At 42.2% G+C, this 21,889-nt stretch overlaps 1 protein-coding gene across 7 annotated transcripts in view; it reads right to left on the bottom strand.

The window, feature by feature from the left end:
* Positions 1-21,889, bottom strand: part of LOC121579908 (seizure protein 6 homolog) — a 210,398-nt gene that overhangs the window by 38,308 nt on the left and 150,201 nt on the right. For all 7 annotated transcript variants that reach the window (XM_041894885.2, XM_041894882.2, XM_041894883.2 and 4 more), the window contains exon 4: positions 14,892-15,087. In XM_041894885.2, coding sequence (XP_041750819.1) covers positions 14,892-15,087 — 196 coding nt within the window. The remainder of the gene's footprint in view (positions 1-14,891; positions 15,088-21,889) is intronic.

Genomic DNA, 21,889 nt, shown 5'->3' with positions numbered 1-21,889 from the left:
CCTCAACCTCTCCCATCTATTTCTGATGTCCATCTGGTTTGATTTCTATTTGCCATATCTTTCAAACTGTGCTCTTTCACAACAGTTCTTAACCTATAACCTATATATGTTTTACGGACACAGTATGTTTATATTAGTTATCTTGTTGTTATTAGTTGTTATTAGTCCCAACATTCAGCTCCATTCAACCCCTCCCATCTATCTCTTAACACCATCCATATTGGATTTCTATTTGCCAGATACAGTGGGGAGAACAAGTATTTGATACACTGCCGATTTTGCAGGTTTTCCTACTTACAAAGCATGTAGAGGTCTGGAATGTTTATTATAGGTACACTTCAACTGTGAGAGACGGAATCTAAAACAAAAATCCAGAAAATCACATTGTATGATTTTTAAGTAATTCATTTGCATTTTATTGCATGACATAAGTATTTGATACATCACAAAAGCAGAACTTAATATTTGGTACAGAAACCTTTGTTTGCAATTACAGAGATCATATGTTTCCTGTAGGTCTTGACCAGGTTTGCACACACTGCTGCAGGGATTTTGGCCCACTCCTCCATACAGACCTTCTCCAGATCCTTCAGGTTTCGGGGCTGTCGCTGGGCAATACGGACTTTCAGCTCCCTCCAAAGATGTTCTATTGGGTTCAGGTCTGGAGACTGGCTAGGCCACTCCAGGACGTTGAGATGCTTCTTACGGAGCCACTCCTTAGTTGCCCTGGCTGTGTGTTTCGGATCGTTGTCATGCTGGAAGTCCCAGCCACGACCCATCTTTAATGCTTTTACTGAGGGAAGGAGGTTGTTGGCCAAGATCTCGCGATACATGGCCCCATCCATCCTCCCCTCAATACGGTGCAGTCGTCCTGTCCCCTTTGCAGAAAAGCATCCCCAAATAATGATGTTTCCACCTCCATTCTTCATGGTTGGGATGGTGTTCTTGGGGTTGTACTCATCCTTCTTCTTCCTCCAAACACGGCGAGTGGAGTTTAGACCAAAAAGCTCTATTTTTGTCTCATCAGACCACATGACCTTCTCCCATTCCTCCTCTGGATCATCCAGATGGTCATTGGCAAACTTCAGACGGGCCTGGACTTGCGCTGGCTTGAGCAGGGAGACCTTGCATGCGCTGCAGGATTTCATTCCATGACGGCGTAGTGTGTTACTAATGGTTTTCTTTGAGACTGTAGTCCCAGCTCTCTTCAGGTCATTGACCAGGTCCTGCCGTGTAGTTCTGGGCTGATCCCCCACCTTCCTCATGATCATTGATGCCCCACGAGGTGAGATCTTGCATGGAGCCCCAGACCGAGGGTGATTGACCGTCATCTTGAACGTCTTCCATTTTCTACTAATTGCACCAACAGTTGTTGCCTTCTCACCAAGCTGCTTGCCTATTGTCCTGTTGCCCATCCCAGCCTTGTGCAGGTCTACAATTGTATCCCTGATGTCCTGTCTTTACACATCTCTCTGGTCTTGGCCATTGTGGAGAGGTTGGAGTCTGTTTGATTGAGTGTGTGGACAGGTGTCTTTTATGCAGGTAACGAGTGCAAACAGGTGCAGTTAATACAGGTAATGATTGGAGAACAGGAGGGCTTCTTAAAGAAAAACTAACAGGTCTGTGAGAGCCGGAATTCTTACTGGTTGGTAGGTGATCAAATACTTATGTCATGCAATAAAATGCAAATTAATTACTTAAAAATCATATAATGTGATTTTCTGGATTTTTGTTTTCGATTCCGTCTCTCACAGTTGAAGTGTACCTATGATAAAAATGACAGACCTCTACATGCTTTGTAAGTAGGAAAACCTGCAAAATCGGCAGTGTATCAAATACTTGTTCTCCCCACTGTATATTTCAACTGTGCTGTGATGTTTCACAAAAGTTCTGAACCTTTCTATTCTCATTGTTTCTACAGATTGTAAATTGAAAATAAACATTTTTGCTAAAAGTATTATTATATTATTGATTGATTGACTATGACTTTTCAGATCACCCAGTAGTGCTATCTGCAGGGTTATCTCCAGGTAAATATTGCAATTATTCAGCCATTCCTGGACCTGTGACCAAAAACAAGCTACATATGGACAGTACCAAAACAAATGATCTAATGATTCTGTTGGTTGTAATTTTGGTTAGAGCAGACATTTTCAAATGTTTTTGTTAGCTGCATGTGCGACATAACTCCACCAGTCCTACCTATGATATCATTTTCGAAAATTATACTTTTTTTTTTCTTTATTCAAAAAAGTATGTTTTTTTAAATCAATTAGTACATTTGAGTTTAACCACAATATTTGTTGTATTATTTGTTCTGTCGTTTCTGGTAGATGAAATTGAAATCGCAACCAACTTTCTATGGCTTGTTTTATAAATAGTGATATTTGGGAGATTATTTCCTTTTCAAATAACTGAAAGTGAGAGGTTGTAATCTGAATAAAGGGGAAAAGGCCATTCTTGAACATAGGGTGAGACATTCTTACTAATTTGCTAGAGAGCCAGTTCGGATTTAAGTATAACTTTTGTATGACTGAAGCCTTCAGTGAGAGGTCTAATTCTTTAATGTTTAATCATTTCTGCCCTCTGAATTCATATTCATTATATAAATAGGCCTGTTTAATTTTGTCTGGCTTGCCATTCCAAATCAAATGGAATATTTTTTTCTCATATAATTTAAAAAACTGTTCGCTAGGTGTAGGCAAGACCATAAGCAAATAGGTAAACTGGGATATTACTAAAGAGTTAATCAGGGTGATTTTTCGACAAATAGACAGGTATTTACCTTGCCATGGTAGCAAGATCTGATCTATTTTTGCTAACTTTCTATTAAAATGTATTGGAGTGAGATCATTTATTCATTTTGGGATATGTATACCGAGTATATCCACATCACCATCAGACCATTTTATTGGTAAACTACACGGTAATGTAAAAGTTGTATTTTTTTGTGATCCAATACGTACGTATTATAGTACACTTATCATAATTTGGTTGTAATTCAGAGAGGTTAGAACATTTATCTAGATCCTCTATGAGGCTGTGGAGTGATCCAAGTTGAGGATTTAAGAGAAAACATGAATCATCAGCTTACAATGACACCCTTGTTTTTATGCCCTGGATTTCTAATCCCTTGATATTATTGTTGGATCTGATTTTAATAGCTAACATATTGATGGCCATAATAAATAGATATGCCGATAGTGGACAACATTGTTTTACTCCTCTTGACAGTTTAAAACTTTCAGAGAAATAGCCATTATTTACTATTTTACACCTAGGGTTACTATACATGATTTTAACCCATTTTATAAGAGATTCTCCAAAATTGAAATGTTCCAGGAATTTATATATAAACTCGAGTCGTACTTTATCAAAAGCCTTTTCAATGTCAGCTATGAATAGCAGGCCTGGTTCCCAGATTTTTCATTGTGTTCTATTGTTTCCAGTACATGCCTTATATTATCTCCAATGTATCGCCCATGTAAAAAACCTGTCTGATTAGGATGAATAATGTCAGACAATACCTTTTTAATTCTATGCGCTATACATTTTGCAAGAATCTTTGCATCACAACACTGAAGTGTAAGGGGCCTCCAATTTTTTTAATGGACTGGATCTTTTATATTTCCCACTTGTATCCTGTTTCAGTAATAATAAAATCAGACCTTCTTGTTGAGTGTCTGATAATCTACCATTTACATAGGAGTGGTTAAAACATGCTGATAACGGTCCTCCGAGTATATCCCAAAAAAATTGGTATACCTCAACTGGTATGCCATCCAGCCCTGGAGTTTTCCCGGACTTAAAGGCTTTAATTGCATCAAGAAGTTCCTCATCTGTAATTTCACCTTCACATGAGTCTTTCTGTACGGCTGTTAATTTTACATTATCAATAAATAAAAAATCCATACATTAGCTACGGTTAGAGGAGATGGAGGACACTGGAATGAAAATGTATGTAATTATAACTGGCTATACTTATTTCACCATTTACCATAATGAGATACACGTTTCAAATCTATTTACCATAATATATGTTTGTAAATGTACCATTAAAAAGTACCATAGTGATTGAGTGTCCATATACTACTGTAGCTGTACCATGATATTTGCATTGCTACTAAGTAACCCTCCAATTGTTCTCCACTATTCCGAACGCTAAAGCCCCTCCCCATCCCAACGTGGGTTGTCATCCCAGTGACCAGCAGACCACCCCCGTCCCCCCGGATCCCTAGGCCCCCCGAGAGGCCAGGACACATCCTTCGAAAACAGTACACAGTGCCACCCACAGAACAAATGCAGATCAACCTCTAAAACTATTTCCAATGCTCTCACCTCATTTTGCTTTATATATAGCTATTAAAAATGTATATACAGTACCAGTCAAAAGTTTGGACACACCTACTCATTCAAGGGTTTTTCTTTATTTTTACTATTTTCTACATTGTAGAATAATAGTGAAGACATCAACATTATGAAAGAACACATATGGAATCATGTAGTAACCCAAAAAGTGTTAAACAAATCTAAAAAATATATATATTTGAGATTCTTCATATAGCCAGCCTTTGCCTTGATGAGTGGCGCAGTGGTCTAAGGCACTGCATCGCAGTGCTAACTGTGCCACTAGATCCTGGTTTGAATCCAGGCTCTGTCGCAGCCGGCCGCGACCGGGAGACTCATGGGCGGTGCACAATTGGCCCAGCGTCGTCCAGGGTAGGGGAGGGAATGGCTGGCAGGGATGTAGCTCAGTTGATAGAGCATGGCGTTTGCAATGCCAGGGTTGTGGGTTCGATTCCCACGGGGGGCCAGTATAAAAAATATGCATTCACTAACTGTAAGTCGCTCTGGATAAGAGCGTCTGCTAAATGACTAAAATGTAAATGTAATTGAGAGCTTTGTACACTCTTGGCATTCTCACAACCAGCTTCACCTGGAATGCTTTTCGAACAGTCTTGAAGGAGTTTCCACTTATGCTTAGCACTTGTTGGCTGCTTTTCCTTCACTCTATGGTACGACCCAAACCATCTCAATTGGGTTGAGGTCGCGGGATTGTGGAGGCCAGGTCATCTGATGCAGCACTCCATCTCTCACCTTATTGGTAAAATAGCCCTTACAAAGCCTGGAGGTGTGTTGGGTCATTGTCCTGTTGAAAAACAAATGATAGTCCCACTAAGCCTAAACCAGATGGGATGGTGTATTGCTGCAGAATGCTGTGGTAGCCATGCTGGTTAAGTGTGCCTTGAATTCTAAATAAATCACAGACAGTGTGACCAGCAAAGCACCCCCACACCATAACACCTCCTCCTCCATGCATTACGGTGGGAAATACACATGCGGAGATCATCCGTTCACCCACACCGCGTCTCACAAAGACACAGCGGTTGGAAACAAAACTTATTATTGGTGTCCTTTAGTAGTGGTTTCTTTGCAGCAATTCGACCATGAAGGACTGATTCACACAGTCCCCTCTGAACAGTTGATGTTGAGTAGTGTCTGTTAATTGAACTCTGTGAAGCATTTATTTGGGCTGCAATTTCTGAGGCTGGTAACTCTAATGAACTTATCCTCTGCAGCAGAGGTACATCTGGGTCTTCCATTCCTGTGGCGGTCCTCATGAGAGCCAGTTTCATCATAGCGCTTGATGATTTTTGCGACTGCACTTGAAGACACTTTCAAAGTTGTTGAAGTTTTCCGTATTGACTGACCTTCATGTCTTAAAGTAATGATGGATTGTTGTTTCTCTTTACTTATTTCAGCTGTTCTTGACATAATATGGACTTGGTATTTTACCAAATAGCGCTATCTTCTGTATAGAGCTGAGCTGTCAAAGGACACCAGAAACAAAATTGTAGACCTGCACCAGGCTGGGAAGACTGAATCTGCAATAGGTAAGCAGCTTGGTTTGAAGAAATCAACTGTGGGAGCAATTATTAGGAAATGGAAGACATACAAGACCACTGATAATCTCCCTCGATCTGGGGCTCCACGCAAGATCTCACCCCGTGGGGTCAAAATGATCACAAGAACGGTGAGCAAAAATCCCAGAACCACACGGGGGACCTAGTGAATGACCTGGGAGAGCTGGGACCAAAGTATCAAAGCCTACCATCAGTAACACACTACGCTGCCAGGGACTCAAATCCTGCAGTGCCAGACGTGTCCCCCTGCTTAAGCCAGTACATGTCCAGGCCCGTCTGAAGTTTGCTAGAGTGCATTTGGATGATCCAGAAGAGGATTGGGAGAATGTCATATGGTCAGATGAAACCAAAATAGAACTTTTTGGTAAAAACTCAACTCGTCGTGTTTGGAGGACAAAGAATGCTGAGTTGCATCCAAAGAACACCATACCTACTGTGAAGCATGGGGGTGGAAACATCATGCTTTGGGGCTGTTTTTCTGCAAAGGGACCAGGACGACTGATCCGTGTAAAGTATAATAAACTATAAAATAATGAATGGGGGAATGTATCGTGAGATTTTGAGTGAAAAGCTCCTTCCATCAGCAAGGGCATTGAAGATGAAACGTGGCTGGGTCTTTCAGCATGACAATGATCCCAAACACACCGCCCGGGCAACGAAGGAGTGGCTTCGTAAGAAGCATTTCAAGGTCCTGGAGTGGCCTAGCCAGTCTCCAGATCTCAACCCCATAGAAAATCTTTGGAGGGAGTTGAAAGTCCGTGTTGCCCAGCGACAGCCCCAAAACATCACTGCTCTAGAGGAGATCTGCATGGAGGAATGGGCCAAAATACCAGGAAGAGTGTGTGAAAACCTTGTGAAGACTTACAGAAAACGTTTGACCTGTGTCATTGCCAACAAAGGGTATATAACAAAGTATTGAGAAACTTTTGTTATTGACCAAATACTTATTTTCCACCATAATTTGCAAATAAATTCATAAAAAATCCTACAATGTGATTTTCTGGAGAAAAAAAATCTAATTTTGTCTGTCATAGTTGACGTGTACCTATGATGAAAATTACAGGCCTCTCTCATCTTTTAAGTGGGAGAACTTGCACAATTGGTGGCTGACTAAATACTTTTATTCCCCCCTGTATTTAGATTTCTTTAACACTTTTTTGGTTACTACATGATTCCATATGTGTTATTTCATAGTTTTGATGTCTTCACTATTATTCTACAATGTAAAAAATAGTAAAAATAAAGAAAAACCCTTGAATGAGTAGGTGTGTCCAAATTTTTTGACTGGTAGTGTATATTCAAATATCTTACATATCTTAATTTCCATCATTAACAATTAATATACTTAATAATGTTGGCATTTCATGCAAAGGATTGTTACCTATAACCAGTATTGCCATATTATTTTAGCAAACAATTATTGTGATTCATCCTATATTGTCCCTATCATCCTTACCGCCTTGCAACAGATGTTGGATACATACACACACACTCTTACACACTCAACCCCTTTCCCCCACAATCAACCATAAGCTCAGATGTTCGGTTGTTACATCCCAAAGCCCAACTCAAGAAATGACCTTATTTATGAACGCTTATACAGTTACAGCTGTTTGACAAAGCATGCAAGATTGAGCAAAAATTGGCAACAATTTGAGATTTGATTAACCAATGTCAAGTCCTAGGTGATGGACTGTTTCTTGCCTTACTGTTAAGTGATAATATGTCATTCACAAGTGATAGGCTAATAGTGTCACCCATCAAAAGTTGAGAAATAAATATAGTAGGCCTAGCCTATAGAAAGCTGATCCTCCTCTTTTTAATAGAGGCCATCAAAACTCTGTTTTCTAACGCAATTCCATAGCCTATAGAAATGTTGTCCACCACAGCTCATGGTCTCTCATGAAGTGTTTGATTAGATTTTCGATTACATTTGCATTGATGTCAGAGTGATTAGAGGGACAATAGAGTGCTGAGTACCAGGCAGTTAGCAAGTTTGGTAGGCTACTAATGACCATCAGCAGCATCAGAGCTTGGAGAAGCTTAGTTACCGTGACTAAACTGTCACATGGAATTTGACTGCGGTCATGACTCGTGCCCGCCGGTGTGGCGGTAATACGGTCACCGTAACAGCCCTATGTTAGGGTTAGGGTTAGGGGAAGGGTTAGCTAACATGCTAAGTAGTTGCAAAGTAGCTAAAAAGTAGTAAGTAGTTGCAAAGTTGCTAAAATGTTAAAGTTGTCCGTGATGAGATTTGAACACGCAACCTTTGGGTTGCTAGACGTTTTGCCTTAAGTAACCTTCTGTCTTATGTAACCATACCAAACATTATATATCATACTAAATTGAGTGTCCCAGATTTACATTTACTATGTTACTTCTAGTCTATGAGACCAGGCTGAGAGACTGAGCACCAGAGCATTAGGCTGTGATAAACGGTTAAGCATTCCAGACACCATTCAAACGGTATGATCACTGCCTTTTAAATACCTCTCTCCTCGTGGCTGCATATGAAAATCAACATTAAAGCTAGCAGTTTTACAGCCCGCAATTTAATTTCAAGCCCTCTCCCTCTCTGCCAGAAGACATTTGGATATTAGTGCTGAGAATAGAGGACGCTCTCCCCCAGCAATCTAACTCAATAAGACTGACAGAGGCATGGGGTTTTAGTGTCTGTCTATTTACTAAGGATTCACTTTAGCTGTTGTGTACTATACATCATTATACTTTTTAACACTATTGTGCTATGGTATACTTTGCAGGAAGTCGTTTAGTTTCTTTGATGTACTACATGTGGTTGTAGTGTGCCGCAGCCATGATTTATCACAGATGCCCTCATAAACCTGTACATAACTCTGTACATAACTCTCTGGGCTGTAATAGAGTGTTAAATTGTCATCTTACCTGGCTGCCTCAGTGGATCAACAACCACTTAGGGGGCCAAGAGTACACAGAAACATTTGTCATCTAGAGACTATCATTTCTTGTTTGCATTAATGCTATAGGAACAGCACAGAACCAATAAAGATAAAACGATTTGTTACACACTGCATTCAAGAGCCCATACTGTAGATATCTCCCATAGCCTAACAACAGACTCTTTGTAAGCATAGCAACAGTATTTTTATTAAGGCTTGTCTCTTGGTATTCGGTTCTGACTTTTTAACAGGATATTGAAGGCCAACTAACCAAGTTTTTCCCTGCAGCTTTTGAACTATTATTAACCAAATACCAATCAAATGTCAATACATCAAACTTAAATTACAAACCACATCCTGAAGAAAGGCCTCAGGGCTCGGTGTGCTAACATAGGTTCTAATCAAATGAACACGCAGATTTCTCCTACACTAATATTTCCACCATAATGAAGCAGGAAGCTCTCTACAGTAAATCAATGAGGCGCAGAGTGAGAGTCCAGCCGCCCTAGGTCATCCATTCAATTCCTAGTTTATCGCTGGCTCCACTGAGCCCAGTTATTGCCATTATCATACCACCATTTCCATCTCTGTTGAGCCTGTACAGTGTGTATGCTGCAGGCAAAGACTTAATGTGTGGAGACAATCCCCTAAGAATTAAATTACATGCGGCCTCCTTTCCATTGTACGTCGTCGTATAGGGCCATAAAGCCTGATTGTTTTGCTATTACAAATAATGGCTCCACAGTGAATGCAGTCAGGCAGATTAGCTGATGGTAGGGCCTCAGGCAACAGATGCTGAGGTAATGTCCTTGATCATTCTGCCCCGGCAGAGAGGGAAAATAGGATGGAAAGAGGAGGGAACGACTGGAAGTGTGGACCTGATCTCTGCCCTCAGTGACAGCTGTACTGGGAGTTTGAATGGCATCCTATCTCATCAATGACCATTGCTGCTTCACCAGTCAAGGGTCAACAGGTATTGATGCACAGAGCCAAAGCGGATAAAGGATTATTACTAGTGGCAGTGGTGGCTAGTCGTAGGTTTGACCACCACTTTGGCATTAGGCCACACTAATCACATGCCTTTGGAATAACATGTCACTGAGTAAAATAGTCTAATAAACTCAATATTGACTTGACCTCTAACCTATTATGGCAGGTTGAATTTGTAATCTGTCATGTATTGTGAATTGTATGACTTATTAAGTACAGCAAATCAATGGTATTGATGATGATGACAATGATTACAAATCATAACTGATTCATGGCAACTAATCAGCAGTAATCACAGGTGGCAGGGCCGCCTACAGCATCAGTGGTAATGTAATTGGGTGCTCAGGAGAGAGTCACTCTACTACTCATCAGTCCAGAGTAGACCAGCCCTCATTGATGGGACCGGGCCGGATGCAGTCTAAAGTTATTTCTCCTTAATAGCATTTATTGAGCAGTTGACAATTGGAATTGAGTGTTTAACCCAACCACATAAATATCAATACATCACAGCAGGACTGTGGTCGAGGCAGATTGAACCTCTCTTCCCAGGGACAACACTATTGATCTTTGTTTAAGGTTAGTGTTTCAGCAGTGAGCTCGTATGGAGCAAGGCTCACATGTCCTTAAAATCAGAGTAATTCACCAGACCTTTCACTTAGTTTTCAAAGGTTGTTTCAACTGTGATGCTGATGATGCTGAACCACAAAACCACATGTTGTCCCTGGGCAGGCAATCAAACTGAATCGAATGGAACTTGAGGCTGTGGATCAAATCATACTGTCACTTGACATTTGAGTGGATGGCTTTCTTTGACATGTGAAATATTGTAATCTCATTGGCCGTTCAATACATACTGACTTAGTGGAGGTGATAAATTGATTGGTTGGGGAATGTATCCCTCTGCTCTGCAGACCTCTCCAGCCGTCTCCTAACCACAGACATGGCCAATCGACAGACTCCTGTATTTTACATGACCAGATGAAAAATGCATCTCTACCCTTGGGACTGAGTATCAATTACGAAATGCAGAGATACTTTGTTTAGTGATAAGGGAGTTAGAGTAGGAAATGACCCTGCCTTCCTCTCCCTCCCATCTGGTGTCACACCAACAGATGTCCCCATTACAGAGAAGACACACTGAGAGACACATGACTGAAACCTCTAGGAGTCAGCTATAGTATTCATAAGACTTATAGGTGGGTGGTGGGAGATAGTTGAGTGGTTAAAAGCATTACATGACATGAACCAGAACAACATGATCTATTTCAGTGATGAATTACAGACATATCCAAGAACCATGTCTCTACCTGTCTAGACACTCATTAAATGTCGACCTCAGCGTGAGGGATCAGGGAAGTCATAAAGGAATTGAAACAGGGCTTAGTTTATGTTTGCTTTCACCAATATCAGCCTGAGTGACCACTCTTTCCTGTATGTACCGCACACACAACATTCTCAACCCTCAGGAGAGTTGAATAAGAAAGGGGCATTCTCAACCTGGTCTCAGAGCATTTCGTAATATTCTGTACGTAAATCTGAGACAAAGCATTTAGTATGATACATTACGTTTCGTATGGGATGTATTAATTTGTGGATGTCCATCACCCATTTTGTATGATATGTTACAAATTACAATTCGTATTATATGTTACGACTTTTCAAAACATACTATATGTAACGAATTGCAAAATGTACTATATGTTATGAATTTGCAAAAAAGTATGATATGTTACGAATTCTAGCTAAGTGGCTAGTGTCAGCTGGCTAACATTAGCTAGGGGTTAGGGTTAGGGGTTAGGGTTAAGGTTAGGGGAAGGGTTAGCTAACATGTGAAGTAGTTGCAAAGTAGCTAAAAAGTAGTAACTAGTTGAAAATTTGCTAATTAGCTAAAATCCTAAAGTTGTCCGTGATGAGATTCGAACACACAACCTTTTGGATGCTAGACGTTCACATTATATGCCCACCCATCCACCATGACCAGCCACCCTACTTTCGTTTTTGCCTTAAGTAACCATCTGTCTTATGTAACCATAACAAACATATCATGTTAATTTGAGTGTCCAGGATTTACATTTACTATATTACGTCTAGTCTATGGTATTCTAGACACACAAACAGTACTGCAGCATTCATCAGCCTGTCATCTCAGCTAGCACCAGCGCCTTCTGCAGATATTAATTACCTAGAGCTGAAATCTATCTCTCTACAGATCTGTCTCCTTCTCAACGCTTATCCCATCACATTTTTCACACCCCATTATATAAGAGGACAAGGTGATTGCGCATACCATGGAGATGAACACAAATTGAAATATCTGAAATATCTAAATCGCGACAGCTTTTGAAATTCGCTGGAAAAAAGGTAAACGTTTCGGTCATACTTGTGCAGTAACGGTTATAAATAGATTGAAGAGTATAGCTGCATTTACATATTGGAATTTGTTTAATATAGACAGCAAAATATTTTCTGAAAAGTACCTTTTTTCCTTAGACTGATGATTTCAAATAGCAATTTCAAATAGGCTTAACGTTACTGTGAAAGTGATTTATCATTCACATTCAGACCTGCTGTTCCACAACATCATTAGCTCTGTATAACTAATGGGACTTCATACGTTATGATGACTTTATAGGCCTCTATTGTTGCTTTGATGAACCTAACAATTTCACGGGTGCAGTGTGAAAGCATTTCATACTGCCATAACGTCTGATATCAATTAGAGAGAATGTAATACACTGACATAAAAATTTGACACAATACCTACAGCACTGAATGACTTAAACATGTGGTTGCCTTCTGAACCCCCACAGATGCACCCCTATGCTTTAATAGAGTCTGAAAAGCCATGCTTTGAAGATTTGTTGAGGGTGTTCTTTGCTCAGTGCGTTAGGATAAAGCCCTGATGGTTGGGCTCACTTGTCTGAGTATGAGGGGGAATTATGATGTGATGCTGGAGCCAGAGAGAGCTGCTCAACAGGAGACCCTGTGGTGTCTGCTCTCATGCAGGATGCATGTGGGTGAGAGCCAAGTCATTTACTGAGCACAGATTCTGTTTGTTGTTGGTTGATGCTTTTCAAAACCAGTCTGTTTCACCCTCAGCAGAATAGTAGGAAATACTTGTATTTTGAGCAAGGTTTATTTTTCAAATTGGATGTGTTGTCTTTTATTCAATGAGTTGGTGTTAATACAATGCTATTGTTAATACATACCTGTGATATTTTCGAATATCCAGTAGGTGATGGTTGTTTTGCTATTTCAATGGATCGCCACTCAGTAGCCTGTACTGTACTCAGACTAATTGCTTATGAGGTGGTCTCACTCGTCTCTGACCCAAAATAAATATTATATTTCTACACCCCTTTACTGTTGGATCTCCATTCACCTCTCTCTTGTGGTCTGTTTGCTCCGAGTCTCCGGGGCATGGCTGCTATTCTCCCATTTCTTTGTGAATGATTGAGGGGCTTGAATCTTTAAAGTTCACCCGCTTCCTCAATAAGCAGTGTTCTGTGCTGCCAGTCTAATGGAGATCACATGGTCTGTATATGCACTAACAGTGAAGTGTGCATGTGTGTGGGAGAGTTGCAATGAATAGAATTCTACATCACCCACTGCTTCATTATTGGTTACTATTCTGAAGAGGGCTTTTTTTCCACACAGTTCTGTATAATCAATGGACAATATGAATGCAGCGCATTAAAGGCTGTACTTAAAAACCTATTCATATATCCAACAATACATTTCAACCCTACAGGGACAGAGTCTAACCACACATGGTGAACAGCAACATTACTGCATTAGCTTCCCTTTCTATGGCTGTTTGGGATACACAAAGGCCATGGCTCATTGTGAGTGGCGATGCACGGGACACAGGTCACAGGTATAATTGGTCCATTAGAGGCCTGGTAGAAGTTCTCATTACTCCCCCACTGTGGTCCCCATCTGCCCCCCTCTCCCTGCTCTAACACAGTGAAATGTGGGGGTTATTACCATGGCAGTGCCAGCTCTCAGACAGGCCAAACAAGACACACAGGGCCACTTAGAAACACTGATGAGCTATTTCCTAAACGGTAAGTGGACTGGATGTGATTGGACAAACTGGGCCTTGGGCTCAGGCAAATAGAAACAGTTAGCTGTTATGTCATATGAATGATATATGAATATGTAGCTCAGTTGGTAGAGCATGGCACTTGCAACGCCAGGGTTGTGGGTTCGTTTCCCACGGGGGGCCAGCATGAAAATGTATGCACTCACTAACTGTAAGTCGCTCTGGATAAGAGTGTCTGCTAAATGACTAAAATGTAAAATGTAATGAATGATACTCTTGTCTTGATATGAAAATGGCAGATGTTCTGTCAGGAGCCATGTCTAGATACAGTCTTAAAGTCCTTGAGGCATGAATTGGGTTGCCAAATTGTTGGAAGGGTTTCATTACTATTGTCATGTACTGTAACAGATCATTGTAATTTACTGTATTAGAGAGAAAGGGAGAGAGACAGAGGGGGAGTTTGAGGGGCAAGGAGGTGGCACTCTATTTGCCAGGCACATCAGAGGCATATTAGAATGCATTATTCTTCTGCAAGCCTGTCATACTTCCTTAGCTTGCGGAGACAAAAGATTTTGGCTTAATGCTGTGTTGTTTTTTCCCCTTCTCCTGGTGTTTTCACATGAAAGACTGCGGTGGGATGAGGAACAATGGGCCCGACAGCCCTCTGCTATCTGACAGCTCTGTAAAAGTCTATTAGCACAATACTTCTCCTATGTAATTACATAGCTGAAATGACAGCCCTTGTCATTTTTCAGCCTAACATGAGCAAGCCGTGTTGACTAGTGATGAGAGCTATCAGCATAAAGAGCGCTGCGGCTGAACCAAATGCTACTAGAGGATTTCTATCTCTATACCTCAAACCTTACTACACTGGACCACATTGTTTCAGACACATTTGTATTGTGCATTGGGTGTGCATCATTGGTGAATCAGAATGGAGTAATTGATAGGGAGGAGACCTGTGTGAGGGTGTCCTGGTGTGTGTAGTCGTGTGGTTCTGTGTTGTGACCTCACCTTGGTAACGCAGCAGCAGCAGGGAGCTGGAGCGGGGCTGCTGGTCACTGTGGTAACGGATGGAGATCTGATTGCTCCAGCTGCGCACCACCAGACCCCTCATCAGGACGGTCTCGTTGGCAAGGATGGAGGACTCCTGTCCCCCCACGTCCTCCACCGTCATCACCTCCCCCTCCGACATGCTCACGTTCAGCACCTGCAAACACACACACACACCACACTAGTCAGTCCAATGTCACATTAGTTTCCATTGTGTGACGTTTCCAAACAGCCTATTAAAATTGGTTGTCTGTTTCTTTGCTTCTCAAGCTACAGCTGTCGACAGTCCAGGAGACAATCTAGCTAATACTCATTACCACACAGCAGAATGGGACACTACATTAATGGTTCATGTCCAGCTTGAGATGTAGATGAGGTTTAATACAAGATATCATCAGAAACACTGCCACCTACACTACCGGTCAAACGTTTTAGAACACTTACTCATTCAAGGGTTTTTCTTTATTTTTTAAATTTTCTACATTGTAGAATAATAGTGAAGACATCATAACTATGAAATAACACAAATGGAATCATGTAGAAACCAAAAAAGTGTTAAACAAATCAAAATATATTTTATATTTGAGATTCTTCAAATAGCCACCCTTTGCCTTGATGACAGCTTTGCACACTCTTGGCATTCTCTCAACCAGCTTCACCTGAAATGCTTTTCCAACAGTCTTGAAGGAATTCCCACATATGCTGAGCACTTGTTGGCTGCTTTTCCTTCACTCCATCTCAATTTGGTTGAGGTCAGGGTATTGAGGAGGCCAGGTCATCTGATGCAGCACTCCATCACTCTCCTTCTTGGTAAAATAGCCCTTACACAGCCTGGAGGTGTGTTGGGTCATTGTCCTGTTGAAAAACAAATGATAGTCCCGCTAAGCCCAAACCAGATGGGATGGCGTATCGCTGCAGAATGCTGTGGTAGCCATTCTGGTTAAGAATAAATCACAGACAGTGTCACCAGCAAAGCACCCCCACACCATAACACCTCCTCCTCCATGCTTTACGGTGGGAAATACACATGCGGAGATCATCCGTTCACCCACACCGCGTCTCACAAAGACACGATGTGGGTGAACGGTCTAATGTCCATTGCTCGTGTTTCTTGGTCCAAGCAAGTCTCTTCTTCTTATTGGTGTCCTTTAGTAGTGGTTTCTTTGCAGCAATTCGACCATGAAGGCCTGATTCACACAGTCTCCTCTGAACAGTTGATGTTGAGATGTGTCTGTTACTTGAACTCTGTGAAGCATTTATTTGGGCTGCATTTTCTGAGGCTGGTAACTCTAATGAACTTATCCTCTGCAGCAGAGGTAACTCTGGGTCTTCCATTCTTGTGGTGGTCCTCATGAGAGCCAGTTTCATCATAGCGCTTGATGGTTTTTGCAACTGCACTTGAAGAAACTTACATTTTCTGTATTGACTGACCTTCATGTCTTAAAAGTAATGATGGACTGTCGTTTCTCTTTGCTTATTTGAGCTGTTCATGCCATAATTACCAAATTTTTATTTTTTATTTTTATTTTTTTTATTTCACCTTTATTTAACCAGGTAAGCCAGTTGAGAACAGGTTCTCATTTACAACTGCGACCTGGCCAAGATAAAGCAAAGTAGTGCAATAAAAACAACACAGAGTTACATATGGGGTAAAGAAAAAAAACATAAAGTCAGAAAATACAACAGAAAATATATATACAGTGTGTGCAAATGTAGCAAGTTATGGAGGTAAGGCAATAAATGGGCTATAGTGCAGAATAATTACAATAGTATTAACACTGGAATGCTAGATGTGCAAGAGATTATGTGCAAATAGAGATACTGGGGTGCAAAAGAGCAAATTAAATAACAATATAGGGATGAGGTAGTTGGGTGGGCTAATTTCAGATGGGCTGTGTACAGGTGCAGTGATCGGTAAGGTGCTCTGACAACTGATGCTTAAAGTTATTGGGGGAGATAAGAGTCTCCAGCTTCAGAGATTTTTGCAATTGTTCCAGTCATTGGCAGCAGAGAACTGGAAGGAATGGCGGCCAAAGGAGGTGTTGGCTTTGGGAATGACCAGTGAGATATACCTGCTGGAGCGCAGACTACGGGTGGGTGCTGCTATGGTGACCAATGAGCTAAGATAGGGCGGGGATTTGCCTAGCAGTGATTTATAGATGGCCTGGAGCCAGTGGGTTTGACGACGAACATGTAGTGAGGACCAGCCAACAAGAGCGTACAGGTCACAGTGGTGGGTAGTGTATGGGGCTTTGGAGACAAAACGGATGGCACTGTGATAGACTACATCCAATTTGCTGAGTAGAGTGTTGGAGGCTATTTTGTAAATGACATCGCCGAAGTCAAGGATCGGTAGGATAGTCAGTTTTACGAGGGCATGTTTGGCAGCATGAGTGAAGGAGGCTTTGTTGCGAAATAGGAAGCCGATTCTAGATTTAACTTTGGATTGGAGATTCTTTATGTGAGTCTGGAAGTTGAGTTTACAGTCTAACCAGACACCTAGATATTTGTAGTTGTCCACATACTCTAGGTCAGACCCGTCGAGAGTGGTGATTCTAGTCGGGTGGGCGGGTGCTAGCAGCGTTCGATTGAAAAGCATGCATTTAGTTTTACTAGTGTTTAAGAGCAGTTGAAGGCTACTGAAGGATTGTTGTATGGCATTGAAGCTCGTTTGGAGGTTTGTTAACACAGTGTCCAATGAAGGGCCAGATGTATACAAAATGGTGTCGCTCTGTAGAGGTGGATCTGAGAGTCACCAGCAGCAAGAGCGACATCATTGATATACACGGAGAAAAGTGTCGGCCCAAGAATTGAACCCTGTGGCACCCCATAGAGACTGCCATAGGTCCAGACAACAGGCCCTCCGATTTGACACACTGAACTCTATCTGAGAAGTAGTTGGTGAACCAGGCGAGGCAGTCATTTGAGAAACCAAGGCTATTTAGTCTGCCAATAAGAATGCGGTGGTTGACAGAGTCGAAAGCCTTGGCCAGGTCGATGAAGACGGCTGCACAGTACTGTCTATTATCAATCGCGGTTATAATATCGTTTAGGACCTTGAGCGTGGCTGAAGTGCACCCGTGACCAGCTCGGAAACCGGATTGCATAGCGGAGAAGGTACGGTGGTATTCGAAATGGTCGATGATCTGTTTGTTAACTTGACTTTCGAATACTTTCAAAGGCAGGGCAGGATGGATATAGGTCTGTAGCAGTTTGGATCTAGAGTGTCACCCCCTTTGAAGAGGGGGATGACCGCGGCAGCTTTCCAATCTCTGGGGATCTCAGACGTTATGAAAGAGAGGTTGAACAGACTAGTAATAGGGGTTGCGACAATTTCGGCGGCTAGTTTTAGGAAGAAAGGGTCCAGATTGTCTAGCCCAGCTGATTTGTAGGGGTCCAGATTTTGCAGCGCTTTCAAAACATCAACTGTCTGAAATTGTGTGAAGGAGAAGCGGGGGGCATGGGCAAGTTGCAGCAGAGGGTGCAGAGTTGGTGGCCGGGTTAGTGGTAGCCAGATGGAAAGCATGGCCAGCTGTAGCAAAATGCTTGTTGAAATTCTCGATTATTGTAGATTTATCGGTGGTGATAGTGTTTCCTAGCCTCAGTGCAGTGGGCAGCTGGGAGGAAGTGCTCTTATTCTCCATGGACTTTACAGTGTCCCAAAACTTTTTGGAGTTAGTGCTACAGGATGCAAATTTCTGTTTGAAAAAGTTAGCCTTTGCTTTCCTGACTGCTTGTGTATATTGGTTCCTAACTTCCTGAAAAGTTGCATATCGCGGGGGCTATTTGATGCTAATGCTGTACGCCACAGGATGTTTTTGTGCTGGTCAAGGGCAGTCAAGTCTGAGGAGAACCAGGGGCTATATCGGTTCTTAGTTCTGTATTTTTTGAATGGGGCATGTTTATTTAAGATTGAGAGGAAATTACTTTAAGGAACACCAGGCATCCTCTACTGACGGAATGAGATCTATATCCATCCAGGATACCTGGGCCAGGTCAATTAGGAAGGCCTCCTCGCTAAAGTGTTTTAGGGAGCGTTTGACAGTGATGAGGGTGGTCGTTTGACCGCCGGACCCGTTACGGACGCAGGCAAGTAAGGCAGTGATCGCTGAGATCCTGGTTGAAGACAGCTGAGGTGTATTTAGAGGGTATATTAGTCAGGATGATATCTATGAGGGTACCCATGTTTAAGGATTTAGGGTTGTACCTGGTAGGTTCGTTGATAATTTGCGTGAGGTTGAGGGCATCTAGCTTGGATTGTAGGATGGCTGGGGTATTAAGCATATCCCAATTTAGGTCACCAAGCAGTACAAACTCAGAGGATAAATGGGGGGCAATCAATTCACATATGGTGTCCAGGGCACAGCTGGGGCTGAGGGGTCTGTAGCAAGCGGCAACAGTGAGAGACTTATTTCTGGAAAGGTGGATTTTTAGAAGTAGAAGCTCAAACTGTTTGGGCACAGACCTGGATAGTATGATAGAGCTCTGCAGGCTATCTCTACAGTAGATTGCAACTCCACCCCTTTGGCAGTTCTATCTAGACGGAAAATGTTATAGTTGGGGATGGAAATTTCAGAATTTTTGGTGGCCTTCCTGAGCCAGGATTCAGACACTGCTAGAACATCAGGGTTGGCAGAGTGTGCTAACGCAGTGAATAACTCAAACTTAGGAAGTAGACTTCTGATATTTATGTGCAAGAAACCAAGACTTTTGCGATTACAGAAGTCAACAAATGATAGCTCCTGGGGAGTAGGAGTGATACTGGGGGCTACAGGGCCTGGGTTAGCCTCTACATCACCAGAGGAACAGAGGAGGACTAGGAATAAGGATACGGCTAAAGGCTTTAAGAACTGGTCTTCTAGTGCGTTGGGTACATAGAATAAAGGGGGGGCAGATTTCCGGGTGTTATAGAAAAGATTCAGGGCATTATGAACAGACAAGGATATGGAAGGACATGAGTAAAGTGGAGGCAAACCTAAGCGTTGGGTAACACCGAAAGAGATAGTATCTCTAGAGGCATCAATTGAGTCGGTCTCTGAGTGTATGGGTGGAGGGACAAAGGGGCTAACCAAGGCAGGTTCAGCTAGGCTGGGGGGTCTACAGTGATATAGTACAATTAGAAATAACCGAAACAACAATAAACTAACCATGTTTGGGCTGAGGCTAAACATAAACAGGATGTAGTACCGTAAAAAGGAACAGTCCAGCAGATATCAGCTGTATAGCTGAGTTATCACAAGGTCCGTGGTGAAGCGCCAGTGAGCAAGAGGCCACGGCTAGCGTGTGCTACGTCCGTTTGTTGTAGCCAGCTGGTAGCGACGGAAAAACTGATATGTTCTGGGTCGACAACGGCGCAGTGCTGACTGTCCGAATATCCGGCGATCAATGTCCAGTGATTAAAACCAATCCCGCGGAAGAAAAAAAAAATCAAATGTTCTGGGTGAAACACCGCCAGCTGTGGCCAATAGCAAGTAGCTAGTTCAGTAGCTAGTTCAGTTTAGTGAGTAAGCGTGTGCTAACGGGCCAGGGCTAGCAGATGGATGGAATCTTCGTGGTTACGTCGTAACCACATCAGACGATTTCGTCGGCAGACCAGTCGTGTAGGATCGGCGGGGCTCCGCGTCAATCCTAGGTGGTCCCGTCCAGTTGATAGAGAGGTAGATAGCCGGGAGATGGGCCTAGCTCAGGTTGATTAGCCAGACCACAGCGTCCGTTTTGTTGTAGCCAGCTGGTGGCGATGAATCCGGAGTTAAAGGTCCAGTGAATCAGTGATTCCGGCGGAAGAACTGATATGTTCTGGGTCGATAACGCGCTGTGCAGACTGGCCGAATATCCGGTGATCAATGTCCAGTGATTAAAATTAATCGGGAAAAAAATCCTATGTTCTGGGTGAAACACCGCTAGCCGTGGCTAATAGCAAGTAGCTAGTTAGCTGGCTAGCTAGTTTCAACTGGAGATTCTAGATTCTGGATAAAAGGTAAGTCAATAATAGAATCCGTTCCACATTGAGTGAGGCAGGTTGCAGGAAAGTATATTTTGTAGAAGGATGAAAAGTCTGATAGGGAAATATGTACGAAAAATACAAAAAACTGGGTATTTACAGGCTATTTACAGACACACGACAGAAACAAGACTGCCTACTTCGCCATCTTGGAAAAACTAGCCATCTTCTGTATACCCCCCCCCCCCCCTACCTTGTCTTGTCACAACACAAATGATTGGCTCAAACGCATTAAGAAGGAATGAAATTCCACAAATTAACTTTTAACAAGGCACACCTGTTAATTGAAATGCATTCCAGGTGACTACCTCATGAAGCTGGTTGAGAGAATGCCAAGAGTGTGCAAAGCTGTCATCAAGGCAAAGGGTGGCTATTTGAAGAATCTCAAATATAAAATATATTTTGATTTGTTTAACACTTTTTTGGTTACTACATGATTCCATGTGTGTTATTTCATAGTTTTGATGTCTTCACTTTTATTAAACAATGAAGAAAATAGTACAAAATAAAGAAAAACCCTTGAATGTGTAGGTGTTCAAAAGCTTTTGACCGGTAGTGTATATCCTCATCATTCCCCACCACTGCTGCATTAGGACTGAGGGTCTGGCCCATATTCCACCCAATAATCCGGTCCCTCTTCCCACATAGCCCGCCTCCCTCCCACTTTGTACATCACTGCAGGCGAATGTGCCCCAGAAACCATCACTTGACCCTGACTGGCCATTTGTGTGGTCACGGCTCACATCAGACAGGATTTAATTCAATTGACACCCCCATCATTCCTGTCTCATTTCCAACCAGAGCCAGTCTCTTAATGTTTGCCTTGAAAAATGGGCCACTCGAGATATGCCTCCTTCTGTTCAAATTCTATTAACAAACTGGCAGCAGGATGTATTTGATCAGAGAATATGATTTGGAAAGACTGTAGAGTTTGTCTGGATCATTCCACGCATGGTTC

This window comes from Coregonus clupeaformis, chromosome 13 (assembly GCF_020615455.1).
Source record: "Coregonus clupeaformis isolate EN_2021a chromosome 13, ASM2061545v1, whole genome shotgun sequence".
Taxonomy (NCBI): domain Eukaryota; kingdom Metazoa; phylum Chordata; class Actinopteri; order Salmoniformes; family Salmonidae; genus Coregonus; species Coregonus clupeaformis.
This window is presented reverse-complemented; position numbering and strand designations above follow the sequence as displayed.